Source organism: Oncorhynchus masou, chromosome 15 (genome assembly GCF_036934945.1).
Source record: "Oncorhynchus masou masou isolate Uvic2021 chromosome 15, UVic_Omas_1.1, whole genome shotgun sequence".
In the NCBI taxonomy this organism is placed as follows: Eukaryota; Metazoa; Chordata; class Actinopteri; order Salmoniformes; family Salmonidae; genus Oncorhynchus; species Oncorhynchus masou.
In genome coordinates, this window is record NC_088226.1 from 15,483,801 (window position 1) to 15,510,730 (window position 26,930).

At 42.7% G+C, this 26,930-nt stretch overlaps 3 protein-coding genes across 6 annotated transcripts; all 3 read left to right on the forward strand.

The window, feature by feature from the left end:
* Positions 1 to 234: 234 nt before the first annotated feature.
* odad4 (outer dynein arm docking complex subunit 4) lies at positions 235 to 19,154 on the forward strand. Of its 3 annotated transcripts, none has more exons than XM_064987375.1 (11): positions 235 to 372; positions 14,668 to 14,799; positions 15,083 to 15,236; positions 15,365 to 15,426; positions 15,540 to 15,696; positions 15,949 to 16,173; positions 16,275 to 16,482; positions 17,229 to 17,315; positions 17,477 to 17,673; positions 18,492 to 18,592; positions 18,685 to 19,154. In XM_064987375.1, exons 1-11 carry the CDS (start codon positions 256 to 258, stop codon positions 18,712 to 18,714), a joined length of 1,470 nt encoding a protein of 489 aa, XP_064843447.1. In that variant the 5' UTR covers positions 235 to 255; the 3' UTR covers positions 18,715 to 19,154. The 3 variants fall into 3 exon arrangements, with proteins under 3 accessions (XP_064843447.1, XP_064843448.1, XP_064843449.1); XM_064987376.1 differs by having other exon boundaries at positions 15,083 to 15,160; positions 15,379 to 15,426; XM_064987377.1 differs by lacking the exon at positions 18,492 to 18,592.
* LOC135555727 (heat shock 70 kDa protein-like) lies at positions 4,348 to 8,244 on the forward strand. The gene is made up of 2 exons (XM_064988416.1): positions 4,348 to 4,541; positions 5,520 to 8,244. The coding sequence occupies exon 2, from the start codon at positions 5,543 to 5,545 to the stop codon at positions 7,475 to 7,477; it is 1,935 nt and encodes a 644-aa protein (XP_064844488.1). The 5' UTR covers positions 4,348 to 4,541; positions 5,520 to 5,542; the 3' UTR covers positions 7,478 to 8,244.
* Positions 19,155 to 20,081: 927 nt separating the features above from the next.
* On the forward strand, positions 20,082 to 25,946 carry LOC135555728 (2',3'-cyclic-nucleotide 3'-phosphodiesterase-like). Of its 2 annotated transcripts, none has more exons than XM_064988419.1 (4): positions 20,082 to 20,239; positions 21,631 to 23,263; positions 23,376 to 23,503; positions 24,415 to 25,946. In XM_064988419.1, exons 2-4 carry the CDS (start codon positions 21,664 to 21,666, stop codon positions 24,877 to 24,879), a joined length of 2,193 nt encoding a protein of 730 aa, XP_064844491.1. In that variant the 5' UTR covers positions 20,082 to 20,239; positions 21,631 to 21,663; the 3' UTR covers positions 24,880 to 25,946. The 2 variants fall into 2 exon arrangements, with proteins under 2 accessions (XP_064844491.1, XP_064844490.1); XM_064988418.1 differs by having other exon boundaries at positions 21,644 to 23,263.
* The last annotated feature ends 984 nt before the right edge of the window (positions 25,947 to 26,930 follow it).

Consider the following 26,930-nt stretch of genomic DNA (forward strand, 5'->3'; position numbering starts at 1 on the left):
GCACGACAGACTTTTTGTGGCGTTTTGGAGAGATGGCAGGTGGTGAATGAGTAAAAAATCCTATGCATATGTAACTGTTCAAGGTTAGGGTTAGACAAAATATTAACCGTGTGGTTAGGTTTAAAATCACGTTTTAAGAAGATAAATTGTAGAAATAGGCTGGGTTTATGCCTTTGTGAATGTGGTAACTAGTGACGACATAGAATGACCCATCGAGAGACTTATGTTGGTTGCTAGGATACCACCGTTGCAAACATGTCTGACAATGAAGGAGACCAAGGACCCAAAAGCACATTTTCTACTTACATGGCCGAGGGGGACCAGTTGTACCAGAAAGGAGAGTATGTCAAAGCCATTGAAAGCTACTCAACGGTATGGCTTTAACTTTACTCTGTGTGTTGTTAACTAGCAGCTACAGTAGCTAATAAAGTTAGCTAGCTAACGTTAGTTGGAGAGAGGATTGGCAGAAGTGGGAAGAGGGTGGAAGCAGGAATAGATACAGTGAGGACTATTGTTTTGCTTCTTTCGTAACCAAGTGCTAAATGTGAATTTACCACATACGACTAGAAAAAAAATCACTTGGAACACCCCTCCAACTGGTAGCTAACACAATTTTACTAGTGGGAACCTCGTCAATCAGCCTGCGCTCCGGCTCTCACGTCACCTAATTAAGGACATTTTCGGCAGTTGAATGCTACAAGTCATTTATAAAAGAAATGTATTAATATGGTTGTTAAACCATATAATGTTTTTCCAAGCATGATCGCTGTACTTTTAGTATATGGTTTATGCAGGTTGTTGGTCATTAGCCAATCAGCGTTTCTCAACGAGTTCAAAGCACGTGATCGCATCCGACTACTATTTACAACTTCGCCAAAGAGGGCTGCACACATTTGCCTGTTCTCATAGTCTAGACGTAACATAGTAAACGTAAATCCGTGACACTCAAATTTGATTTTAGGTTTGGTAAGGTTACTTAAGGGATGGTGGATAGGCTTATAACGGGAACGTCTAGGAACCCAATGGTTGCATGTTCAAACCTCATCATGGACAACTTGAACATTTTAGCTAATTATAACCGTAACCCTAACCTAGCTAACATTAGCCACAACAAAATGAAATTCATAAAAAAAAGGCCAGCCGTGCTTCGAGCCCCTTGGCAGTTTTTTTTAACGTGTTATTTCTTGCATTATTAGCCCAGATTTTTTTTGTGTTATTACATACAGCCGGGAAGAGCTTTTGGAGATGAGAGCGGTGGTAACTCACCAGCATTACGACCAGCAATATGACTTACCCGAATCGGATCCTTTGTTCGTACCCTCCAGGGCAATTTAACTGATTCCAGAGGCTGATCCAAAACACCACCGGCGGAAAAGAGGTATAACGAGTGGACTTCTAGTCCAACTCAGGAGGTGTCCACACCACCCACTGCTTACGAGTATATTACTCGCTAATGTTCAGTCTTTGGATAACAAAGTTGATGAGCTCAGGGCGAGGATTTCCTTCCAAAGAGACATCAGGGATTGTAACGTACCCTGTTTCACGGAAACATGGCTCTCTCGGGATACACTGTCCATACAGCCAGTTGGGTTCTCAGTTTTTTTTTTTTTTTTTTTACCTTTATTTAACCAGGCAAGTCAGTTAAGAACACATTCTTATTTTCAATGACAGCCTGGGAACAGTGGGTTAACTGCCTGTTCAGGGGCAGAACGACAGATTTGTACCTTGGCAGCTCAGGGGTTTGAACTCACAACCTTGCGGTTACTAGTCCAACGCTCTAACCACTAGGCTACCCTTCACCCATGACTGCGTGGCCACGCACGCCTCCAATCATCAAGTTTGCAGATGACATAACAGCCTGATTACCAACAATGATGAGACAGCCTAAAGGGAGGAGGTTAGGGCCCTGGGGGTGTGGTGCTGGAAAATAACCTCTCACTCAACATCTACAAAACAAAGGAGCTGATCGTGAACTTCAGGAAACTGCAGAAGGAGCACCCCCGATCCACATCGACGGGACCGCAGTGGAGAAGGTGGAGTTCCTCGGCGTACACATCACTGACAGACTGAAATGGTCCACCCACACAAAGACAGTGTGGTGAAGAAGGCACAACAGCGCCTCTTCAACCACAGGAGGCTGAAGAAGGCACAACAGCGCCTCTTCAACCACAGGAGGCTGAAGAAATTTAGCTTGGCACCGAAAATATTTTTGAAAGGTTGCAATCACTACCGTCTGTGAATTTTGTGAGCAATAAATACGTCTCATATTGATGTATTTATAAATACAACTAGCTACTGCTACATGGGAATTATGTTTACAATACAGTGCATTCGGAAAGTATTCAGACCCCTTGACTTTTTCCACATTTTGTTACGTTACAGCCTTATTCTAAAATTGATTAAATTGTTTTTTTTCCCCTCATCAATCTACACACAGTACCCCATAATAACAAAGCAAAAACAGTTTTTTGAAATTTAAGCAAATTTATAAAGCTCTGTCAGGTTGGATGGGGAGCATCACTGCAAAGCTATTTTCAAGTCTTTCCAGAAATGTTTGATTGGGTTAAAGTCCGGGCTCTGGCTGGGCCACTCAAGGACATTCAGATACTTGTCCCGAAGCCACTCCTGCGCTGTCTTGGCCTTGTACTTAGGGTCGTTGACCTGTTGGAAAGTGAACCGTCACCCCAGTCTGAGGTCCTGAGCGCTCTGGAGCAGGTTTTCATCTCTGTACTTTGCTCCGTTCGTCTTTCCCTCGATCCAGACGAGACGCTTGGCATTCAGGCAAAAGAGTACAATCTTGGTTTCATCAGACCAGACAATCTTGTTTCTCATGGTCTGAGAGTCCATTAGGTGCCTTTTGGCAAACTCCAAGCAGGCTGTAATGTGCCTTATACTGAGGAGTGGCTTCCATCTTGCCACTCTACCATAAAGGTCTGTTTGGTGGAATGCTGCAGAGATTGTTGTCCTTAAGGAAGGTTCTCCCATTGCCACTCTGGAGCTCTGTCAGAGTGACCAATAGTTCTTGTCACCTCCTTGACAAAGGCTCTTCTCCCCCGATTGCTCAGTTTGGCCAGGCGGCCAGCTCTAGGAAGAGTCTTGGTGGTTCCAAACTTCTTCCCTTTAAGAATGATGGAGGCCACTGTGTTCTAGGGAACCTTCAATGCTGCAGACATTTTTTGCTACCCTTCCCCAGATCTGTGCCTCGACACAATCCTGTCTCTGAGCTCTAAGGACAATTCCTTTGACCTCTTGGCTTGTTTTTTTTCTGACATGCACTGTCAACTGTGGGACCTTATAGAAAAAGGTGTGTGCCTTTCCAAACCATGTCGAATCGATTGAATTTACCACAGTTGGACTCCAATCAAGTTGTAGAAACATCTCAAGGATGATCAATGGAAACAGGATGAACCTGAGCTCAATTTCTGAGCTCAAGTATCTGGGTCTGAATTGTTATGTAAATAATGTTTTTCTGTTTTTTATTTTTAATAAATATGGGTCAATTTCTAAAAACCTGTTTTCGCTTTGTCATTATGAGGTATTGTGTGTTGATTGATTAAAAAATATAATTTAATCCATTTTATAAGGCTGTAACGTGACAAAATGTGGAAAAAGTCAAAGGGTCTGAATACTTTCCAACTGTATTAGCAAATACTTTCGCTACCATTTGTGTTTTTTGTAATTAAAATTCACAGGAGAATGTCACAAGCAGTTCACATTTGCTTAGCATAAGCAAGATATCCCCATAATGGGGATATCATGGGGATATCTTGTTTGTGGTAAGCAAATGTGAACTAATGGGCCATCAGTAAGGAATAGGCTAGACTAGAATGGTATAGAACAGAATAGCATTGAATAGAATAGAGAAGGATTAGCCGGTGTGTTTCATTTGTCTTTCATTTAAAAATTAATACTGGATATCTTATACTCTGGCTTTAATACAAAAAAAGGATCTTCCCTGGAGGCACATTAACTTGTGGTGAGTTGCTTGTATGCCTATAGGCACTCAACTGTCTTACAATACATATCTATTATTCATTAGTGAAACAAAAAGTATAGACTGACATCTCGTAAACTGTTGAGGAGCTGCAGTGTAACCGATAGACTGAAACGTCGACTGAATAAGGTTGAACCGCATGCTATTCCATTTGTGTTGAAATTTGAATCATTAACTGTTTTGATTATTTTAATCAAGACAAATAATGGTTTCATTATTTGTGTGCTGTGTGTGTGCGTTCTAGACAGGTCTCCGCGCCTCTCGAAAGCTCTGGAAAGACGAGAACTTTCTTTTCCTGCGCGTGCAATGCATGCGCCTCGCAGGTGCGTCATTGCGCAGGAATGCTGCGCTCTCATTGGGCAATGTAGTCAGAGCGTTCGAGAAATGTCTAGAAATCATAAGTTATTTTTTTTTTAGGCAATGGGGATGGTATATATTCTGGTGAAGTACATTCAGATTCAATCATCGACCCAACGAGAATACTAAAGGGAAAAGAAAGCAAGAAAAGAGAAGAGTCACGTTCGAAAGACCTCTACATTCATAAACTGTAAGTAAAGAGATTAATTCAGTACCCTATTTTCATAATGGCCGTGACAGTTATAAACTTGATAGAAATAGAAAATGAAGCTATGTTGGTTGTGTCGACATAACCAAATATTCTGGCATAATGTTATAGCTAAATCGGCTAACTAATAAAGAAATAATATTATAAAGATATAATATTCATCCATTGATTATGTTATTTCATTGGACAGACTAGGCCTAATTTTTTTTTTTTTTTGTAGCATATTATAATTAGTTATTTCTTCGTTTTTAAGAAAATCTGCTCTAATTCTGTGAAGATAATACAATATTATTCAGGAGTGTTCATAGAAAAAAATGTAGGCCTGTTGTGAGAAGAGTTTCTCTGTAATAGATTAGCAGAAATGATTGTGTCTGCCATTGTCTTTGTTCAACTCCACTGAATATGTGCCTGGCCAGTATTAGTGTATAACACTAATATATAACACAAACATTGACAACAGTGTTGTTATCAGACCTGGGTTCAAATGCGTATTATTGTTTTTCAATGACTTTCAGATACCAGTACATTTTGAAATATAAATAGTTGAATATTGGAATGTGTTTGGAAATATATTTGGAAAGTATTGGCATGTATTTGAAAATACTCAAATACACAGACAAGTGTATTTTAAAATTAAAAAAAATAAAATATTCCATGCATTTGAACCCAGAATTGTTTGTTCCTAGGTGTATTTGAAATGTATTTGAAAATAGTTTCAAATTGTATTTATATGAAATTATTAGAAAATACTTTAAATAGAAGTGACCAGATTATCTGAAAATATTAAAATACACAGAAAATAAGAATTACAAATACTTAAGAACGCATGTATTTGAACCCAGGTCTGGTTGTTATTCAAGTATATTTAGGATAACATCTCTGTTGGTTGAGATTGACATTACTTGCACCTAGGTTTTCGTAGAATAATATCAATTTCTAAAATATTTTATTATTTTATAGGCAACTAACTCCAAACCATCAAGATGTCATCAGCTAAAGGCCCGTCTATCGGCATTGACCTGGGCACCACCTACTCCTGTGTGGGGGTGTTCCAGCATGGCAAAGTGGAGATCATCGCCAACGACCAGGGCAACAGGACCACGCCCAGCTATGTGGCCTTCACAGACACTGAGAGACTCATCGGAGACGCAGCAAAGAACCAGGTGGCCATGAACCCCAACAACACCGTTTTCGACGCCAAACGCCTGATTGGCCGAAAGTTCAACGATCAGGTCGTGCAAGCTGACATGAAGCACTGGCCCTTCAAGGTGGTCAGCGACGGAGGAAAGCCTAAAGTTCAGGTCGATTACAAAGGTGAGAACAAATCCTTCAACCCTGAGGAGATCTCCTCCATGGTCCTGGTGAAGATGAGGGAGATCGCTGAGGCTTACCTGGGCCAGAAGGTGTCCAATGCAGTCATCACAGTCCCTGCCTACTTCAACGATTCACAGAGACAGGCCACTAAGGACGCTGGAGTGATCGCTGGGCTGAATGTGCTGAGGATCATCAACGAGCCCACGGCGGCAGCCATCGCTTACGGCATGGACAAAGGCAAGTCCAGGGAACGCAACGTCCTGATTTTTGACCTGGGTGGGGGCACCTTCGACGTGTCCATCCTGACCATCGAGGATGGGATTTTTGAGGTGAAGGCCACAGCTGGAGACACTCACCTGGGCGGGGAGGACTTTGATAACCGCCTGGTCAGTCACTTTGTGGAGGAGTTCAAGAGGAAACACAAGAAGGACATCAGCCAGAACAAGCGGGCTCTGAGGAGACTGAGGACAGCCTGCGAGAGGGCCAAGAGAACACTGTCCTCCAGCTCCCAGGCCAGCATTGAGATTGACTCCCTCTTTGAGGGCATCGACTTCTACACCGCCATCACCAGGGCTCGTTTTGAGGAGATGTGTTCTGACCTCTTCAGGGGAACACTGGAGCCTGTGGAGAAAGCCCTCAGGGATGCCAAGATGGACAAGGCCCAAATCCACGACGTTGTCCTGGTCGGAGGCTCCACCCGGATCCCCAAGGTCCAGAAGCTCCTGCAGGACTTTTTCAACGGCCGAGAGCTAAACAAGAGCATCAACCCAGACGAGGCGGTGGCCTACGGCGCTGCCATCCAGGCGGCCATCTTATCTGGTGACAAGTCTGAGAACGTCCAGGACCTGCTGCTGCTGGATGTGGCTCCCCTGTCCCTGGGCATCGAAACCGCCGGAGGTGTCATGACCGCCTTGATCAAACGCAACACCACCATCCCATCCAAACAGACCCAGACCTTCACCACTTACTCCGACAACCAGCCCGGGGTCATGATCCAGGTCTACGAGGGAGAGAGAGCCATGACCAAGGACAACAACCTCCTGGGGAAGTTTGAGCTCTCTGGGATCCCCCCTTCCCCACGAGGAGTCCCTCAGATCGAGGTGACCTTTGACATCGACGCCAACGGCATTCTGAACGTAGCAGCGGTGGACAAGAGCACGGGCAAAGAGAACAAGATCACCATCACCAACGACAAGGGCCGGCTCAGCAAAGAGGATATTGAGAGGATGGTGCAGGACGCTGACAAATACAAAGCTGAGGATGACGCACAGAGGGAGAAGATGGCAGCCAAGAACTCCCTGGAGTCATACGCCTTCAATATGAAGAGCAGCGTGGAGGACGACAACATGAAAGGCAAGATCAGCGAGGAGGACAAAAAGAAAGTGATGGACAGGTGTGACCAGACCATTTCCTGGTTGGAGAACAACCAGCTAGGCGACAAAGAGGAGTATGAGCATCAGTTAAAGGAGCTGGAGAAAGTATGCCAGCCTATCATTACCAAGCTATACCAGCAGGGAGGGATGCCCACAGGTTGCTGTGGAGATCAGGCACGGACCAGCTCTGGTGTCAGCTCCCAAGGCCCAACCATTGAAGAGATTGACTAAAGTGAGGGCCTTGTATAAAGGACTTTTCAAAATGTATAAGTATCACTGAATACAATTTGCTATTCAGGAAATACTTTGTACTTGTACTTATTTCTACTGGTTAAAATGTTAATGCATAGCCTCCCGGGTGGCGCAGTGGGCAAGGGCGATGTACTGCAGCGCCAGCTGCGCCACCAGAGACCGGGTTCGCGCCCAGGCTCTGTCGTAACCGGCCGTGACCTGGAGGTCCGTTGGGCGACGCACAATTGGCCTAGCTAGGGAGGGTTTGGCCGGTAGGGAAATCCTTGTCTCATCGCGCACCAGCGACTCCTGTGGCTGGCCGGGCACAGTGTGCGCTAACCAAGGTTGCCAGGTGCACAGTGTTTCCTCCGACACATTGGTGCGTTTTGCTTCTGGGTTGGATGGCGCTGTGTTAAGAAGCAGTGCGGCTTGGTTGGGTTGTGTATCGGAGGACGCATGACTTTCAACCTTCATCTCTACTGAGCCCGTACGGGAGTTGTAGCGATGAGACAAGATAGTAGCTACTAAAACAATTGGATACCATGAAATTGGGGAGAAAAAGGGGTAAAATTATTTTAAAAAGAAAATGTTAATGCATTTTTATGGCTCAGTGCTATTTAGGAAGTGCTTTATATATTTATTGGTTGTACTGTAAAGATGACAATATATAAACATACTGAAAGATAAAAGAAAACACACTGATGTAAATCTGTTGTTTCATACCATATTTCATTGCTGGACATTGCAAATAAAATGTATTGAAATAAGTTTCTAGGTCTGTTGGCTGTTTCCTTGAATTCCTTCTCATCATAACACATTCAGTATTCACATTTCTATAATATTTCTTACACAAAATTGTAAACAAAACTTTGATCGATGGCTAAACCACCAGAGATACCCGAATGGCCACAATGTTTAGGCTATCAACTCTTTATTCTCTGATAACATCTGATCCAATCACTACGGTTCTTCTTGGAAAAAGAGGCACAAATGTATTTCTGGCACATATTTTTTTTTTTTTACAGGTCACAGTTTTCTTTACTTTGTGCTTAATGGTGTTAAGCTCAGAGAACCAAATACTGTAGAATTAATTGATTTTTAAGTATTTAAAGTGGAACTGACAGCATTTGAACTACTTTGCAGATATGAAACAAATGGGCAATCATATCAGTAAAACATCAAATTCCCAGTTTATGCTTCAAAACCAACTTTATAAGAGGTTTTAAAATTGGTTCTATTTGACTCAAATTTCCATGAAGTAAAGTAAGGCATTGTTGGGAGAATAGATGGATGCAGTTCAATGCATGATTAATATAATTCACCAATACATTTCTTGGTAGTCCAAAACATTTTGCTATCAGGTTGTAAATCACAGCTGGCCTGGTACTATGTTTGCTGCTGCCATTCATTCGGGATGCACTGTTTCAGTTTCAATAACTTAATATTTTGAACAAAAACAGACTTAACTAATGCTGGGAATGTCAATGCAATGAAACTATAAGGTGTTCACCCATAAAATGTATGTTTCATTCAATGAAAAACATGTTTTAAGTTTACATTTTACAACCTATAGCTAAGTTATTGTTATTTGGAGTTGTTAAATACTTTTTGATTAGGTTCGCAACATATTATGCACATCTGCAAACGTAGCAGCAAAGGCTGGACAAATGATTTATCTATTTTGTTTTTTTAAGATGCTATATACAGCATATGTACATAAGTGGACATTATAAAGGGCCATATTGTTTTCAAATGAACAATGGCCCGTGTGAGTCGCAGTTGCACGTTTTCGTTGGGTAATTCAAAACTTAAATAATTCCAAACCTAGGAGGCTCGTGGTTCTCACCCCATTCCATAGACTTTCGCAGTAGTTATGACTACACCTGGAGTACATCCTCCAACCTATCAGAGCTCTTGCAGTATGAACTAACAACTTTTACATCTAATCAAAGGATCCGATAATTGATTTAGTACAGAAAGCATAAGCTACAGTTAGCTAGCACTGCAGTGCATAAAGTGTAGTGAGTAGTTGACTCAGAAAGAAAGGCAATAGTTGAAGCAGCATAGATAGAGAGAGCGAGCTAGCTATATTTCGTTGTATTTTTTTTCTTCTTAGTCTATCTTTCACTTGGCTAATGCAGCTAATTTAGCCTACCCAAATATCCTGACTCAAACAGAGAGGAATGCTTTTTATGTTAGCTAGCTGGCTAAGGCTATCCAACACTGCAACTCTTCCAAGTCAATGTAAGCTTTTGGTTTTAGAAATGTATTGACACCGGGACCCACCGGTTTAACTGCTAAACGACTTGCTGTACACTGTGATGCATGATTGTACACTTGGGATTGGATTGTGGGTGTACCAATGCGTTGGTTCTATTTTGTTTTGTTTTACTATAACCTTAAAGTGGTGACGATGTAGGTTGTGTAGCGGTTAGGGGTTATGGTGTGAAGGTTTGGCATGGAGAGGTTTTTGTGCCTAGTCACAGACAGCTGTTGTGTTGTGTACTGAAGTCCACAAGTGAAGGGAAAAAGTGAAAGAAGGAAAGCTTGTAGATGCGAGAAGGAATTTTACAACAAGCAAAGTGATAATGCTCTGTGTGGCTGCTATGAAATTGAACTGTGGGTGATCAGGGGTCTATTCATTCTGCCGATTCTTTGGCAAAAAGTTTCTTAAACAGAACGAAATGGGGCGGGACCTACCTGAATTTGTCCAATAGAAACTCTTGAAACGTTTTGCAACTGTTTGGACTAAAGATTACACCCCAGATGCAGGCAAGAGTGTGCAAGGCGGTATTGAATGTGTCTCTGTAACCTTGATTATTCCAATTTGTCTCTCGACCTGTGCACCTACAATATAAACTTTCATTTCTAGGCTATAGGTTGTAGCAATCTCTTGATTGGTATTTGGCAAATTTGAGTAACATGTAGTAGCCTACACCTATTGATGTTACATTGAGCTGGATGAATGGGAATATGAATGAGAGTCATCCAATATGCTGTAATAGAAATAAGGCCATGGTCATAAAACAAAATCCTCAATAATCTTCAACGGCACAAACCGGCACTGCTGCGTATATAATGTGAAGTGGGTCCTAATTTAGTAGTTGCATTGTGCTGCAGTGCGGTATGGTAAGGCAACTTTTAAAGTGTGTGAAATCATAGTATTTTACTGTCAGTCATTGTTGCTGTTAATGCTCAGTCAGACCAACATAGGGCATTTTTGAGCACATCTACTCCAGCCTGAAAGAAATACTGCGGACCTACAGTAAGACTACAAAATATGCCCACGTTGTCGACAGTTTTATGGGTTTAACTGAATGAACGATTATCTAGAATAAATTAGTCGCCTTTTTTTCTTTCTAATGGGCAGCAAACTATTTTTTATAAACTTATAAACTCATTTCTATTTGATAGGGTGCCATTGAGGCAGTTTACGATATATATTATTTTGTTATAAGGTCACTGTTTGTTATGTGGCGTGTGTGTTTCTATACAATCATTCAAATTAGTTTCCAGCACCAATTAGCTGTCATGAGCGTTTCGGCTAGCTATTGTCCAATTTAATTTCTCATCGAGGTGTGAACTGTAACTCACATCCATTACTACTGTAAGCCCAGTATTCTAAAAAAATGAAAAACAGCATCTACAGTACTTTTTCATCAACATCTTTGTGTTTTTGTTAATAAAATATATTATAATTCGATTTAAAAAAAGACTGTTTCAAAATGCAGATGTTTATTAGGTTACTGTACAGCAGCTGTTACAAAACTAGGGGTCGGGACCAAAGCTCCCACTGGATATCTGACACCTCCTAACTCGATATTGTCTGGCAAAGACTCTGCATCAAAACTCAGCATGACAAACAGTATCTTCTCTGTTTCACTACGCTCTCCACCGGGTCTGCGTCACAACAAACGGCAGGCGTCACAGACACCGGGAATCTTCATTTTCAGTTGGTTCTCAACATTTAACACCACCCCAGTTATCACTCATTTCTACAGCCCTCAGCTCTGGAGAGCATAGCAAATCAAAGTTCTTGTCCCAAGACGTGTAGTGCGCGGTATCTTGAATTTTCCGCCATGTAGCGTCGACTCAAGAAACTCTGAAAAAGTCGCCATTACACTTCTTCGATATGATATGATGATGGTCCGCAAACAAACGTTTAAAGTGCACTAACTGTGCTGGAATGTACGATCAATCATGATCTGTCCCTATTCTGTACTACCATGAACATAAAATTAAAAAACATAAATCCCTAATTTTTACCACACCTCAACCCCATTAAACTTGATCTATATCCTGTTGAAACACTCCACCTTTAGGATTGTTCAGCATGTCAACAACCATTTCAACAGTAACATCTGTTACCCCCAATATCTCTAATAAAATCTAAGAAGTCAACTAAATTATTTAGATAGGTCCACTTACTACAGGTGCATCCATGTAAGCTCTATCTGTCCTCACTGTAGTTCTACCAATCTGTTTTACGGCCTCTGCATATGATACATCATGACTGATGAGCCTTTTTAGCCTCTCTCTGTACCTGGCATCCAGCAAATTCTGTGCTGTGTTCACCCCCACAATTACAGCACTTAACCTTCACATTGCTTCCACATTCACCGTAATCATGTTCCCCTCCACACTTGGCACATCTTTTCTTTCCTTTACACTGAGCAGCTACATGTCCTAGTATTTGGCATTTAAAACACCACAGTGCATATGGGACAAATTCTCTAACATTTAAGCTATCTGTACTTTTCCCAGACAGACTTTGTCAAACCTCAGCATCACTGATAAGCCTCTTTCCTACTGATCAACCTTAAGGCCTAAATCACTCTGCCTCCCTTTGCATTTTCTTTAATTTCATCTGTTGACGTAGATATTGGGACCCCAGTGATGACTCCCCTCAATCTAGCATAATCACTAGGGACATGGCTTTTAATCTTCTTCCCATTAAGGTTTTCCATATTCAGAATCTTCTCTTGCTGAGCCTGGCTACCACATAATATTTACAATATACAATTTCCGATGAACCAAGCTAATTTCACTTCACCTACCTCTTTCTCTACGGCATTAGTTAGTCGGATAGGGTGTAAGTGAGGCCCTGTGGTCTCATCAAACCGTATCACCACTTTCCACTCCAACACATCATTAATCTTGCTTCCTACCTTGGCCCTCTTTATGCTTTTCATGATCTCTCTTCTTCCTATGTTTTTCTACTAAATGCCATTCCCGTCCTTGACTCTCATCCTCCCACTCCATACCACTAGAATTGACACCCATATTGTTTGCATTCCTGCGCAGCTGTTGCTTCACCAACTTTTTCGTCCATTTCGTCCACACTACTCGCTGCCATTTCCGACCTCTCGCCCCTTCGTCCAAATTATTTGCCATGCTTCGCTTGCCCCACCACCATTACACCTCGCGGCCATCCTCCCCCATTTACATTTTTTTATTTGGATGGGCAAGGCGGTATGGTAGGGCGGCCAGGCCCCCTAAGGCCAGCCCATAATGCTGACCCTGGTTTAAAGTTGAGAGATATCATTCACGCAAAGTAATGAGACAGGGTGTGTAAGTATGCCTCCAGGATAATAGGCTGTTGGCCTCATGTAAAAAAAAGACCAAGGACATCCAAAATCCATCAGATTAACTGTTTTTAATGAAACCAGCAATGCAAATTATTAATATCAGTGAGAGACAGTATACAGGTATTATTGCATGTTGACCTACCAATCGTAGTGAAATTAAATCTAGTCATGATCATTTTCATATATTTCATAGTATATTGTCTTGATAGTGGCATTGACGTTGTTGTTTGGCTAGCAAGCAAAACTTGACGTTAATTTACACACTGTTCACATTTGGGAAAACTGGTCCACCCACTTGGTAGCTAGCAGTGGAGGCTGGTGGAAGGAGCTATAGGAGGACAGTCTCTGAGTAATGGCTGGATTGGAATAAGTGGAACAGAGTCAAACGTGGTTTCCATATGTTTGATACCGTTTCATTTATTCCATTCCAGCCATTACAATGAGGCCATTCTCCTATAGCTCCTCCCACCAGCCTCCACTGGTAGCTAGCTATCGTTAGTTCAAATACAGCGAAATGATATACTGATATGAAAGTGCAATTGTAAACCCGAGGGTTGCACATTTTGTTTTTTGCCCAAGCACTACATAGCTGATTCAAATAATGAAAGCTTGATGATGAGTTGATTATTTGAATCAGCTGTGTAGTGCAAGGGCAAAAACCAATACGTGCACCCCTTGGGTCCCGAGGGTCAAGTCTGGCTGAAATGTACGAAAGAGGTCCCAGGTGGAGGGTTCTCGGTTGAACGTGGACGCTCATCGGATAGTCTTTGCACTTTGAAAACCCACGCCCACCATGATGTATAGCACCGCCCACTGGGAGAAATGGTGAAAAAGAGTGGGCGTGTTTGAGTGGTAAGGCTAAAGCAACCGACTGGGGAGATATATCTCACACAGCCAAAAGTCGGACACTAATGTGGTTTTCCAACAGCAAGGCTCAGATCAACATGGCAGTGTTGCCATTGTTTATAAAATGCTTTCATTATAATGTTGAAAAAAACATGTCTCCTAAGCACAAACGGAAATCATACGTGTGTACATTGTACAATCAATTAGTGAGAGAGCGCCTCAAACATCACATTCACATCACGGCACAGTTGGTTCCTGTTTCAGTCATGTCTTTGGTCATGTAAAAAAAAAAAAACGAATGATTGGTTGGCAATAGAGCCTCCCACAATGCAAGAGATGGATGAAGTTATGAGAAGAAACTTGCAGTTGACTGCAGTCAAAACATCATGACCTTAGATGACATGATTTTTGTAATGCTAAATCTTGGGTGTCCAGGAAGGGACTAGTAGGAAAGATGATATCTGTGGGGTAGCTCTAATGATAGCTAAACAATAAACATTTAGCCACTTATAGCTAGCTATATTTAGCTATAACCATATAATCAATTTGCTGTGGTTGAATGCAATCTCTGTGTATATGCATTTAGACAATTTCTTCTGTTACTCAGCTGTCAATCGAAAACGCATGTGCTGGTTGCCAAGTCGTTTGGGCTGTCTCCTCAGTCGGTGGCTGGTGGCTTTTTTGCTACTCAAGTCTACACTACATGTATGTCAAGTTTGTATTTGTAGCTAATGACAGTTCATACATTTCTTTCAGGCATTGATTCTTCAGCCAGATGACAAAAATTGTCTGGTTGCCAGATCCAAATGTTATGTAAAGATGGGAGATTCTGGTAATGCATTGAGGGATGCAGAGGCCTCTCTCAAGGAGGACAAAGAATTCTTCAAGGTGCAATTTAAACATTGGGCATCATTATTCAGCCCTGTTCTATTTTCAGCCTTTGGCATTATTGTGTAGCTGTCATTATATTGTCTCTCTGCCAGTGTTATTCAGGGAAGCTTTTTATTGTCTGTTTTGTTTGGAACGGGACAGATCCCCCTGTTGGCCAGCTACTGTACTGAATTTCAAAGCTTTTTTATTTTCAATGACCACTAGGGCACACTGTTGTTTCTGTTTAGTCATTATTTCCCAAGCAAAATTCATTGATTTATTTGTATTCCTCATTTCCCAGGGTTTGTATCAGAAAGCAGAAGCTTTATACACCATGGGAGACTTTGAGTTTGCCCTGGTGTTTTACCACAGGGGGCACAAACTGAGGTCAGAGCTGCAGGAATTTAGACTGGGAATCCAGAAGGCCCAAGAGGCTATCGACAACTCTGTGGGCAGTAAGTACTGGGTCAAAAAATATTTTTGTAAAAGACCAACAGATTGAGTACCTCATTGTTCTCATTAATGCCGTTTCTGTAAGTTTTCCATCTGGTTTTCTAAATATCTTACCTTTCTACCACCTCAGGCCCCTCATCTGTGAAACTGGAAAACAAGGGCGACCTGTCCTTCTTCCACAAGGCCGATGAGGTGAGTCAATGGTAAAGCCTTGAGACGATAAGCTGCATCTTTTTCATAATTCCTCCCACCTCGACATGTATGTCATCCTCATGATGAATTCTGTGCGTGGGGTTGATTGGCAGGTGAAGAAGGGACGACCGAAGGGGCTGATTCACCCCCTGAGAAGGGAGATGAGGCAGCAGAACCAGAAGACGCCTAAGAGTGAGAAGACAGCCAAGCAGCTTCTGGGAGAGCTCTACAGCGATAAGGAGTACCTAGAGAAGCTACTGAAAGATGAAGGTTGCGCAGCCAAAAATCTTTTACTTAGCATGTTCTTGTATTTTCACTCTTTCCTTTGAGTTTCAGTACACAATCAATACACTGTCACACTTGGGAAGATGCTCTTTTATCACGTACCCTATCTGGAGAATTTTCCTCTACATGTCTTTTGATTTCCCTTACACAATCATTATTATCAGCATGAATTACAGAGCCCAGTGTGTGGTAAAGGGCAAATATTCCATTAAAGTCCAAGTCATAAATGGCCTCCAGACTTGGTGAAAGGTAAGATGCGGGATGGGGAGAGACTGCAGGACCTCATCCTCAACTGCATCACCTATCTGGACACACGCACTGAGTTCTGGCGCCAGCAGAAGCCCATCTACGCACGGGAGAGAGACCGCAAGCTCATGCAACAGAAGTGGAACAAGACCCGGCAGAACCCTCCCTCTGATCCCACTCGTTTTGTACTCAAGAGCCTGGAAGAGATTGATGCAGGTAAGACAGAACAGACCCAAGGATGAATATGGTGAATATGTTAGTTTGATGCTTAGCAATACATCCTGGTCAATAGTAAACAGATGTTCCCCCCCTCTAAGCTTTGACTGCAGGCAATGCAGAGAGCAGCCTGAAGAAAGCTCGGGAGGTCCTGAAGTCAGTTCAATGCTGGTCAGAGGAGGTGGTTCCCAATAAGAAAGAGGTGCTGGGGAACCTTCACAGCTGCATTGGAAATTCCCTGATTGACCTGGGGAAAATGGACAGAGCCCTAGACAACCATCTGAAGGACTTGGACCTCGCCAGACAATGGTGAGTGCTGTGGAGTGGACACTTAATTTCAGTCTGAAAGGTCCACTCAACTACGCGTTTATTTTGATAGTGAGGCTAAAACGTTTAATTTGGCTCTATACGGCAGGATTTTGGAGATCAAATGCTAACTTCCCCTCTTATGTTGAGAGGTTAGCATGTATTGGGGGCATGATCTTTGTACATCTTTCTCACTCATCATTATTCATGATTATCCTTAATCATGATAGCGTCCACATTAATGTAGAAGTGTTCAGAAACGTTGTTGTTATCAACAATACATTATTTACCATTCATTTATTTTGGGCACAACATAATCCAAAACACAATGAAAACAAACAGCAAATGCATCCAGCAAGTTTGTAGAGTTACAAGCTTGATGTTGTCATTGCATGCTAGGAATATGGGACCAAATACTCAATTTTTGACTCCATTTAATACACTAAGTGAATTTGTCCAAATACTTGACACCTTCAAATGGGGGGACTAGATACATAAAGTGCATTCATATCTAAAAGGTAAAACAGATATGTATGAAAATAATCTCAAATAAAAGGTGACATTCTGTACTGTCTCCTCATATAAAACATTTGAGTCCAAAATGCTGGAGTATAGAGCTAAAATACGTAATAAATACGTAGGGGAGAGTATATGATTGTCTAACAACCCACATTTCAAATCAAGTGCTTTTCACACACTGCATCTTATTTTTTGAACGGTGTTCTTTCACTTTCTTTGTTGTCCAACAGCAAACTCCCAGAGGCAAAGTCAAGGGCACTTGATAATGTTGGCCGAGTGTACGCCAGAATAGGAAAGTTCCCACAGGCTATCAATGCGTAAGTGGAAACTCAAAGTATATGGCATCACATCTGTGTTTTTATATGTTTTGATTGTGTGATGAAGCAAATAGTTTTCTTTAATACAAAGGACTCCTAATGTATGGATTCACTGTGTCGTTCTATTCACGGTGTTTGTGTATTTGCTTCTCCATTCTCAGCTGGGAGGAAAAGATCCCCCTGGCCAGTGGCGGTTTGGAGAGGACCTGGCTGTTCCATGAGATAGGCCGCTGCTACCTGGAGCTGAAGCGTCACACCGAGGCCCGGGACTACGGCGTTCGCTCACTCGCTGTGGCCGATGAAATCGCTGATGAGAAGTGGCAACTGAACGCCTGTGTGTTGGTAGCACAGTCCGAGAGTAAGTGCAGGTAGAAGTGTGGAGGAACCCTTCCCTTGTTTGAGTCGTTGATAAGTTGTGATGTGTATAGCAATGGCTCCCTGGCATGTATTTTATGTTAATCTTTACAGACTCTTAAAGAAAATAGCATTATCTCATGTCTGAGCTTGATCAAATTAATAAAATGTATTTTTTTATGTACTGTGGTTCCATTGAGGGGCGGCAGGTAGCCTAGAGGATAGAGTGTTGGTACAGTGTTGTTTCGAATCCCGAACCAGCATGGTGGAAAAATCTGCCGTTTTGCCCTTGAGCAAGGCAGTAAACCCCCACAACTGCTCCCCTGGCGTCGATGCCGTGGACATCGATTAAGGCAGCCCCCCGCACCTCTCTGATTCAGAAGGGTTGGGTTAAATGTGGAAGACACATTTCAGTTGAATACATTCAGTTGTGCAACTGACTAGGTATCCCCTTTCCCTTGACTTTCTGGGATTGAATGGCAAAATGTCCGTACAATTCTGATCAAAGCTGATTCTTTTGAATTACAACCTGGGGACACGAGCATTGATTTCATAGAAACTTTGGACTCGAGTGATGATTTCATAGAAACTTTGGACACGAGTGTTGATTTCATAGAAACTTTGGACACGAGTGTTGATTTCATAGAAACTTTGGACACGAGCGTTGATTTCATAGAAACTTTGGACTCGAGTGTTGATTTCATAGAAACTTTGAACACTGCTGTTGATTTCACGGAGACTGTGATTAGTCTTGGTCTACTTGATCTTGGTCATAGCATTAAACTGGTCCTAACAGTCATTTCCTTATGTGTCCCCTGCCAGTGAAGCTTGGCAACTTTAAATCCGGTGTTGCCCACTTTGAAAGAGCTTTGGACAGGGCTAAGGTTCTCCAGGATGACCCTGCTAGGGATGCCATCCAGAAGGTTACCTGACCATCCTTGTCAATTCAAGTCACTTCTTTACTTTTGTCAAATCACAATGGTTCACTGATACAATATTTTATGCCCTTATTTAGGCTCTCCGTGAGGCAAGGCAACGTTTATGAGCGCTCATTAGAAGATGACTGAAGAGGAGCCACAGACAGATGTTCAAAGACAATGTAATAAAAATGGTCTTTTAAACATGCTTCTCTGACCTCCACTTGAGTTTTTTTTGCATACTTTTAATAGATTTTTTGATTTACGTATTTAGAAATAGAAACATTGCACACATACAAAATGTACATACCCCTTACAGAATCAACTTAGGAGATACAGCTGAGGAAAGGACTTCACTTGGGTGGGAACAAAATCAAATTATCCTATGATGTATTACTTTGAAAATCTATTATTCATTGACACAGGGATTCAATCATTACAGCTATGTATAGTATAATTTTGAAGTCTTCCTTTTCATTTATGTGTTTCCTGTAGTATTGCAATGAATGCACGTTTCCAATGTAATGTTTTGTAGTGTCTCATTAATAAAGCGTTTTGTTATGCCTTGCCGAGTGTTTTGGAGTCATTTTTGTTTGCAGTGTAACGTGCCACCGACTAATGATCCAGAAAGCAATTACTGTTTGTTGAGTCGTTGGCACTTGGCACACATGGTATTGTTAATCTAATTAAAACTATCTGAGAGACCGAGAGAGAGAGAATGGCCCAGAAGCTTTATACAAAGAAATATAGGTTAGGAAGATGGTTAAGATGTGTTTCGATTGCCTTATGAAACTCATGAACTTTTGCTGATCTGGCACATTTTTCAGCAGAGCCTGTTTGCAGGTGTTGGGTAACTTGGGTTTAATTGCCTGTGCCAATGTGCATATAAGCAGGCCATTGGAGACAAAAACAACAGACATGTACTGACTGGCACAATTCTCCCAGTCAAAAGTCATCTTACAGTTCTTTAGAACTGCACACACGTTTCGCTGTGGTGTTTTTCTATCTGATTACAAGGCTAGTTCCCTTTACTTCTGCACTCTGATATCATTGTTTCAGACTGGCATGCTGACAATGCTGTTATTCACTTGGTAGCTGGTTTCCTTAATATGGGTATTAAGAAATCCTGCCATGTTATCAGATCAGAAATTGATCAGACTCATCTAATCTCATAAAGTCCCCAAACTGTTGAGCAAATTTCCTGTACGGAACATGCGTTTCTGGAAACATTTTTATACAGAGCTTTATTTTTCAAGGAGTATGTGTTGGGGAAGTGGACCTAAAATCATTAACTGCCAAAATATAAAATGACTCATTGTTGTCACTTATGCCATGAATTATCAGACTTTCTGGCATTATTGCCATGGCTTGTGGAATTTCAATTAAACTAAACTCATTTAATTTTCTTCTCAGCCAGGAGCCAGGTCTACATTGTCATTGCTGGGCGGTTCGCGTTGATAAGAGCGGGGGCGCGCAAACGATAGGAAGCACCCCACCCTCAAGAGCACGAAGCCTTGCGCGTGCTCAAGAGACAGTAGTTTCCTGCGTGTTGTGGGCAGATTTCTGCGTGGAGCGCCTACTCTCCACTCCTTCCCAGCTTTGAAAACGCTTAAATTGCAGAGTCAGCGGCATACTCCTGACACAACAGGCACGGTAAGAAACCTCCGTCGGTAATCTCGTCCCATTCATAGCAATATGGTAGTTATCCTAAATCGTCCGATTAGAAGCTGCTGTCATATAGTATGATCTTGGAACTTGACTGACGTGATCAACATTTTCAGAAATAGTCGCATTTCAGACATACAATTTCTTTTGCTTTGAAATAGGCTGTCGTTATTGTTCAAATGTGGCATCTAAATTTGGACATGACATTGCCACGCTGAATTTGTTTTCTGTAGCGTGGTGATTGCATTGCAGCCACTCCCCGTTTCACCATTTCATTGTTAGTTGATAGTAGCCGCGTTTACACCGTTGCACTTCAAACATTTCTCATCTTGACTGTTTTTTACTAAATATTGACTTCCTATAAATATTGGCATTTGAGCTGATTCAAATGTCGTTTTTTGTTTCTTGGGCAACTTTTCTAGCCTGTAACTGGATGACCATGATTTTTTTTGTCGTCTGATTTCACCAACCAATAGTCCATTGTGCTTCTGACCGTCTGTTACTCAAAAATTATCATTGCTGCGTACGTTTCTTGGTGTTACTTGCGATTTTTATTCAAGTGCGTTTTAAAGAGGCTATACGAGCCCTTGTCCACACAAGGTTGGTTTAATCAGTCGCAGGTGTTCATTTCTCACCCCGGCCTAGTCGTCGGAGGCTGAGCACGCCTCTACTTTCTATTCGCCAATTTTGCGTAGCCTATATCAATCTTTTTCATTAATCAATCTAATTCCGTACTAAATTTGATGCACATTTGATCGGTTTTATGGATGAATGTTCATGCATTCTAATTGACGTTTGTTTCTTCCCCAGTTACGTCTTCCCCACCTAACGTTACACGTATAATGCAGCCGGTTATGTGGATGTTTTGAGAATTGAGACATGAAGGCATACATTACACACATCCTCGTCTCACACACCACTCCAAATATGCCAGCTGTGCTTAAACCATTTATTAATCAGGTCGATAGAGCCAAGCCAACCACCCAACGCCTTTGTCAAACCTGGCAGAGGCCTTGCCCACGATGAGCTCTGAGTCGGCAGGACTCGAGGGGCGACACAGCGAAACCGCTGCAGTGCAGTAATTAAATAAATCTGCTGCTCCCTATAACGCTTATTAGAAATACCAAAGTATATCAGTTGACTCCCTCACTAAGATAAGTGTGGTATCCCAAATATTTGCACACGGGAATAGTTGTCAAATTTCGTCTTTTTTTAACAGCTTGAAGTTTAAATGAATTCCAGCGCCATTGCATTGTTTGTATGCTGTACAGTTAAAAAAATGTTTTTCCTGTTTTCCCTACGTATTGAATTTGTATGAGTTGCATTTGTATCATATCATTGCATGTATTTTCATGTTGAAAATCTTTTGTCTAAACCAGTGTTTATCATTAGGTCCATTGAGGAACCCAGATATGGATGCTGAGCAGAACCAGGTGTTGGACACCGCATCAGAGACTCGAGAGCAACAGGAGACGGGAGCAGGAGACTGCCCCCAGTCACAACACGTCTCTCCAATAGATCCTGCAGAATCACCAGTGACTAGGCAAGAAATGGAGCATTTGCAAGATGTGGTTACAGAATCAGGACCGTCAGAAGAAACGCAAGAGACGGCGCCTAAAGCAGAAAAATCCCCAATGAAAATGGTTGTATCTCCTGAGAAGGTTCCAGAGACCTCTACAGAAGTTGTGACTAAAGCAGAAAAACAACCAGAACTAGAGAGCTCAACAGAGGTCTCTGAGCCAGCTACAGCAATGTACGTAGAACGTGAAAACATCCAGACCGCAGAGCCTAAAAAGCAGCCAATGCCAGAGAGAACACCAGAGCCTCTAGCAGAGAATAACATTGAAACTGCGCCAGAGAAAATAGCAGAACCCGTCCCAGAGGCTGTTAAACTGTCTGAGCAGGCAGCGCCCGAGCCTGTCACACAGCCAGAATCTGAGGACGTGAAACTGCTCGAACCAGAAGAGAAAGGGCCTGAAGAATCTGAGAAGCAGGCAGAATCTGGTATTGTGTTGGAGGTGGTGCCAGAGATGCCAGCAGAGCCTGAAACTGTAAAGGAAGTGGAGGCAGACAGACCGACCGAAGCTGAAATTGTACCGGATCCAGAGCCAAAGAAATCAGTAGCGGCTGAGACTGTGAAGATGGTGGAAGCAGAGAAACCAGTAGAAGCTGAGACTGTGAAGAAAGTGGAAGCAGAGAAACCAGTAGCGGCTGAGACTGTGAAGATGGTGGAAGCAGAGAAACCCGTAGAAGCTGAGACTGTGAAGATGGTGGAAGCAGAGAAACCCATAGCGGCTGAGACTGTGATGGAAAAGAAACTGGTAGAAGCTGAAATGGTAAAAGTTGAGTCGGAGAAACAGGCAGAAGGTGATGCAGTGGAGCAGCAGAAGGCAGAAGTTGTCGAGCAGGTCCCTTCTCCTGGCACTTTGTCTTTCGCTTTCCTGGAGCATGAGCAGACCAAAGCCACCCTTCGCACCTCTCGCACTCTAATCATCCTCAGAGGCCTCCCCGGCAGCGGCAAGAGCCTCTTGGCACGTGCCATTGCAGATAGCTACCAGGGTCTCTGCACTGTCTGCTGTGCTGATGACCATGGTGTGAAACCGGAAAGTCCAGAAGCATCGGCAGATGGGTACAAGGCTTTTGACGATGCTGTGGTAGCCTGCTGCAGTGTAGGAACATCTGCTCAAGTGATTGTGGTGGATGACACCAACCATACCCATGATCGGCTGGCCCGTCTGGGGGAGGTAGCAGAGCAGCACCGGCTGGTGGCCATGTTTCTGGAGCCCCGCACTGAGTGGAGCAGAGACTTGCCACAGTTGGCCAAGAGAACTCTGCGGGGACTAGAGGAGGCCCAGATCCAGGCCATGAAAGTTCCTCTTGAGGAGACGTCCCTGCCCCTTTTCTTTGGCTGGTTCCTTCTCCCTGGCATCCAGGACAAGGTCAAGTGCATGTCCATGGATTTCCTGAAGACTTTGGACACACTTGAGGCCTTCAAGAAGCACTTGCCTGACTGTGAGTTCAGCACAACTGTCTTGTGACGCACACAATTATATTGTTTATCTAAATCAGATTTTAGTCTCTTGAGCTTGACTGTGACAACTGAGCGTGCTTTGTTTTTTTTCAGTCACTGTTGAGGCTGAGAAAGAGGTGGACTTGGAGCAGTATTTCCAAGCCAATGGAGCTCTTCATTGTACTACCAAATTCTGTGACTATGGCAAGGCCGAGGGAGCCAAGGAATATGCAGACAAACCAGTAAGTCTGAAAGAATATTGAACAAAAATAAAACGCAACAATTTCAATGATTTTACCGAGTTACAGCTCATAAAGAAATCACTCGATTTTAAATATAGTTCTTTAAGCCCTAATCTATGGATTTCATATGACTGGGCAGGGGTGCAGTGGTGGGCCACCCACTTGGGAGCCGGGCCCAGCCGATCAGAATGTTTTCCCACATAAAATGGTTTTGTTACAGACAAATACTAATCTGTTTCATCAGCAGTCCAGGTGGCTGGTCTCATACAATCTCGCAGGTGAAAAAGCTGGTTGTGGAGGTCCTGGGCTGCCATAGTTACATATGGTCAGCGGTTGTGAGGCCAGTTGGACGTACTGCCAAATTCTCTAAAATTATGTTGGAGGCAGCTCATGCTAGAGAAATTAACATTCAATTCTGGCAACAGCTCTGGTGGACATTCCTGCAGTCAACATGCCAATTGCATGCTCCCTCAAATTCTGTGGCATTGTTGTAACACAACTGCAAATTAGTGGCATTTTGTCTCCTGTGTCATGATCATGCTGTTTAATCAGCTTCTTGAAATCCACACCTGTCAGGTGGATGGATTTATCTTGGTAAAGGAGACATGCTCACAAACAGGGATATAATATAAACAAATGTGTGCACAAAATGAGCCTTTTGTGCGTCTGGATAATTTCTTATTTCAACTCCTGAAACATGGGGCTAACTTGACATGTTGCTTTTATATTTTTGTTTGGTGTATATTGGTGATGGGAAATATTTGTAAAATGCAACCTCATCCTATTAACCCATTTACTACACAGCTCAAATTGGCCTTGTATGAATTTAAAATCTGATGACCTGTGCGTTGGTTAAATGCATTTTGACTTTTCAGGGGACTATTTTGAAATGACCGCTTTTTCTTTTCTAGATTGTTAAAGAGTTGTATGGCTCTGTGTTCGAGCTGTCCCTCAGTGCCCTCTTCGTCACACCTCGCACTGTTGGTGCCCGGGTTTCACTCTCTGAGGATCAGTTAACCCTGTGGCCTGCCGATGCTGAGAAGGAGGCAGTCCCTCTAGTCCCGGCTGCCGCCACCCTGCCCGCAGGCAGCCGTGCCCACATCACCCTGGGCTGTGCTGAGGGGGTTGAGCCACAGCAGACTGGCTTTGACCTGCTGGAGATCCTAGCGCTGCAGCAAGAGGGTCAGGAGGGAGAGCTGGTGGAGGAGATGGAGCTCGGCTCCCTGGCCTACTACGGCAAGGGGAGGTGGCTGCTCAGTCTGAGGGAGCCCATCTCCGCCCAGGCCTGCTTCTCCAGCCTCTACGGGCCCAAGAAGGCCGACACGACCAAGAAAGACGGGGACAAGAAGAAGAAGCAAAAGTGCACCATACTGTAAAGGAGAGGGGGAAGGTGGTGGTAATGGATGGCTCGGGATGAGTGGCGTACTAGTGTTCTGATTTGTCTGTGGGGAGGTTTGTGTTTGTGCTACTTTTGGGGTTTGGGAGGCGTATTGGATATCCACTCCAAATCCACAAGCTGTGTGCCTTTCTCTATTGCTTTGCTGCACAACCCCAGAGGCCTTTAAACCACAGTTTAGGTCAAGCTTAGCATCTTGTTCAGTGTCTTGTCATGCGTTTTAGTGCCATAGTTGCAATTGGATAGGATTTCTGTAGACAAGGCCTGATTTCATGGCTCAGATGTAGTACTGCTGTACCTAGTACTGCTGTACCTAGTACCGCTTCTCCCCGTTTGTGACCACGATTTTTCCCTACTCAATTCACGTCTAACACTATATACAACCCCTTCCGCATATGTCAGTGTTAAGCATTTAGATGTGTTTTCATGTTTGGTGTGAGTGGCTCAAATAGTATTTTCATCGCATGCCAGGTTTTTCAATTTAGCTGATGTAGTTCTAGTCATGATTAGCTTCTTTGCAAAAAGTTGCACATCTCTTTCAGTAATTTCTCGTGACACCGGTCATTTCCTGTGATTTAGTAAGTCGGCCCTGTCATGTGTTTGCATTTTTATGTGTGTGTTTAGTACGAAGGAAAGAGCTGGGTAAATTTCATAAGTAGCTCTTGGGCCAAAAGGGTGTCTGTGTGCTTGATTTGATGAACTGTGAATGTCATTCATCGAGGCCATTCCTAATTAACTCTTTTTGCACGATGCAGCAGAAATCAAAGGGAGAATGCTGATGAATGTGCAGTTTGTTTGATTAGCTGGCACTTACTTGGTACTTATCAAATGCTGTGAAACCAAGGCCACAATTTGCAATATTCTGTAGTATAGGTGACTGCAGCCTGGGATCATCCCTCTTTCTGTCAAGTTGTATGTATTCACTGTCTTTTCATGACTGATGTGTAGGTCTCTTAGGGCAAAGCCATGCTTGTGTATTTCTTCCAATGAGTCACTATTTTTGCACATGTTTTGTACACTTAATAAAGGAATTTGTTTTGCGGCAAATATTGTCTAATGCAATTTATACTGTTACACCCTGTTAAAGTCTGTTTCTTCATCTCTACACCAGTGGTAAATTAAGCATGTAAATCTCAGTGAGACAAATGTGGGATGCCAGCAAAGCCACAACACTATAAATCAAATGTATTTATATAGCCCTTCGTACATCAACTGATATCTCAAAGTGCTGTACAGAAACCCAGCCTAAAACCCCAAACAGCATGCAATGCAGGTGTTGAAGCACGTTGGCTAGGAAAGGCCGAAACCGAGAGGAACCAGGCTATGAGGGGTGGCCAGGCTGAGTCCTCTTCTGGCTGTGCCGGGTGGAGATTATAATAGATCATGGCCAAGATGTTCATAAATGTTGAGCATGGTCAAATAATAGGTCTGGGACAGGTAGCACTTCCTGTGAACAGGTCAGGATTGCATTGCCGCAGGCAGAATGTATACAATACATTAATTGCTCCTATACCACTGCTACAGCTGGCTATCAGCGGATCCTTGTCTGGTAGCGACACAGTTCATTCGGCCTCATTTACTGCCTTTAAATTTAACAATGTTTTAAATGGCTCATGGCTGACTTGCTTAGAAATGTGGTTTCTACTGAAAATTGAGATGTACAAATGCATAAGGGGACGACAAGCAGATTAGAGGCCACCCTAATTTTAATTAAGACATGAGCAAGCTAGGATGGACGTAGTCAACTTTGTTCAGCACTTTTGTAATGTACAGTGACAGAATTCAGAACATGGGCTGTTCTTACTGTGCCCTCCCTGTACACCAAGTCAGAACTGTAGGATAAATAAAGACGGCATATAAGCAGACAATGAAAGCTCGTACAATATTTAATTACATTTCTCAAAAACCAGTTATGGACTACATGTTCACCACACTTATTACTTTCTTAGCTACAGTATACATATCTCCCCGGTATATTTAATTTATGTAGAAGAATACAAGACATTTTTGGACTCACCTTGTACTGTGCTC

Coding starts and splice junctions, on each gene's coding strand:
- LOC135555728 (XM_064988419.1), top strand. CDS start 21,664: ATGGATGCTGAGCAGAACCAGGTGTTGGACACCGCATCAGAGACTCGA. Junction 23,264..23,375: donor CAAGAAGCACTTGCCTGACT/GTGAGTTCAGCA, acceptor GTTTTTTTTCAG/TCACTGTTGAGGCTGAGAAA. Junction 23,504..24,414: donor AGGAATATGCAGACAAACCA/GTAAGTCTGAAA, acceptor TTTCTTTTCTAG/ATTGTTAAAGAGTTGTATGG.
- LOC135555727 (XM_064988416.1), top strand. CDS start 5,543: ATGTCATCAGCTAAAGGCCCGTCTATCGGCATTGACCTGGGCACCACC.
- odad4 (XM_064987375.1), top strand. CDS start 256: ATGTCTGACAATGAAGGAGACCAAGGACCCAAAAGCACATTTTCTACT. Junction 373..14,667: donor CCATTGAAAGCTACTCAACG/GTATGGCTTTAA, acceptor CATTTCTTTCAG/GCATTGATTCTTCAGCCAGA. Junction 16,174..16,274: donor CCTGGAAGAGATTGATGCAG/GTAAGACAGAAC, acceptor CCCCCCTCTAAG/CTTTGACTGCAGGCAATGCA.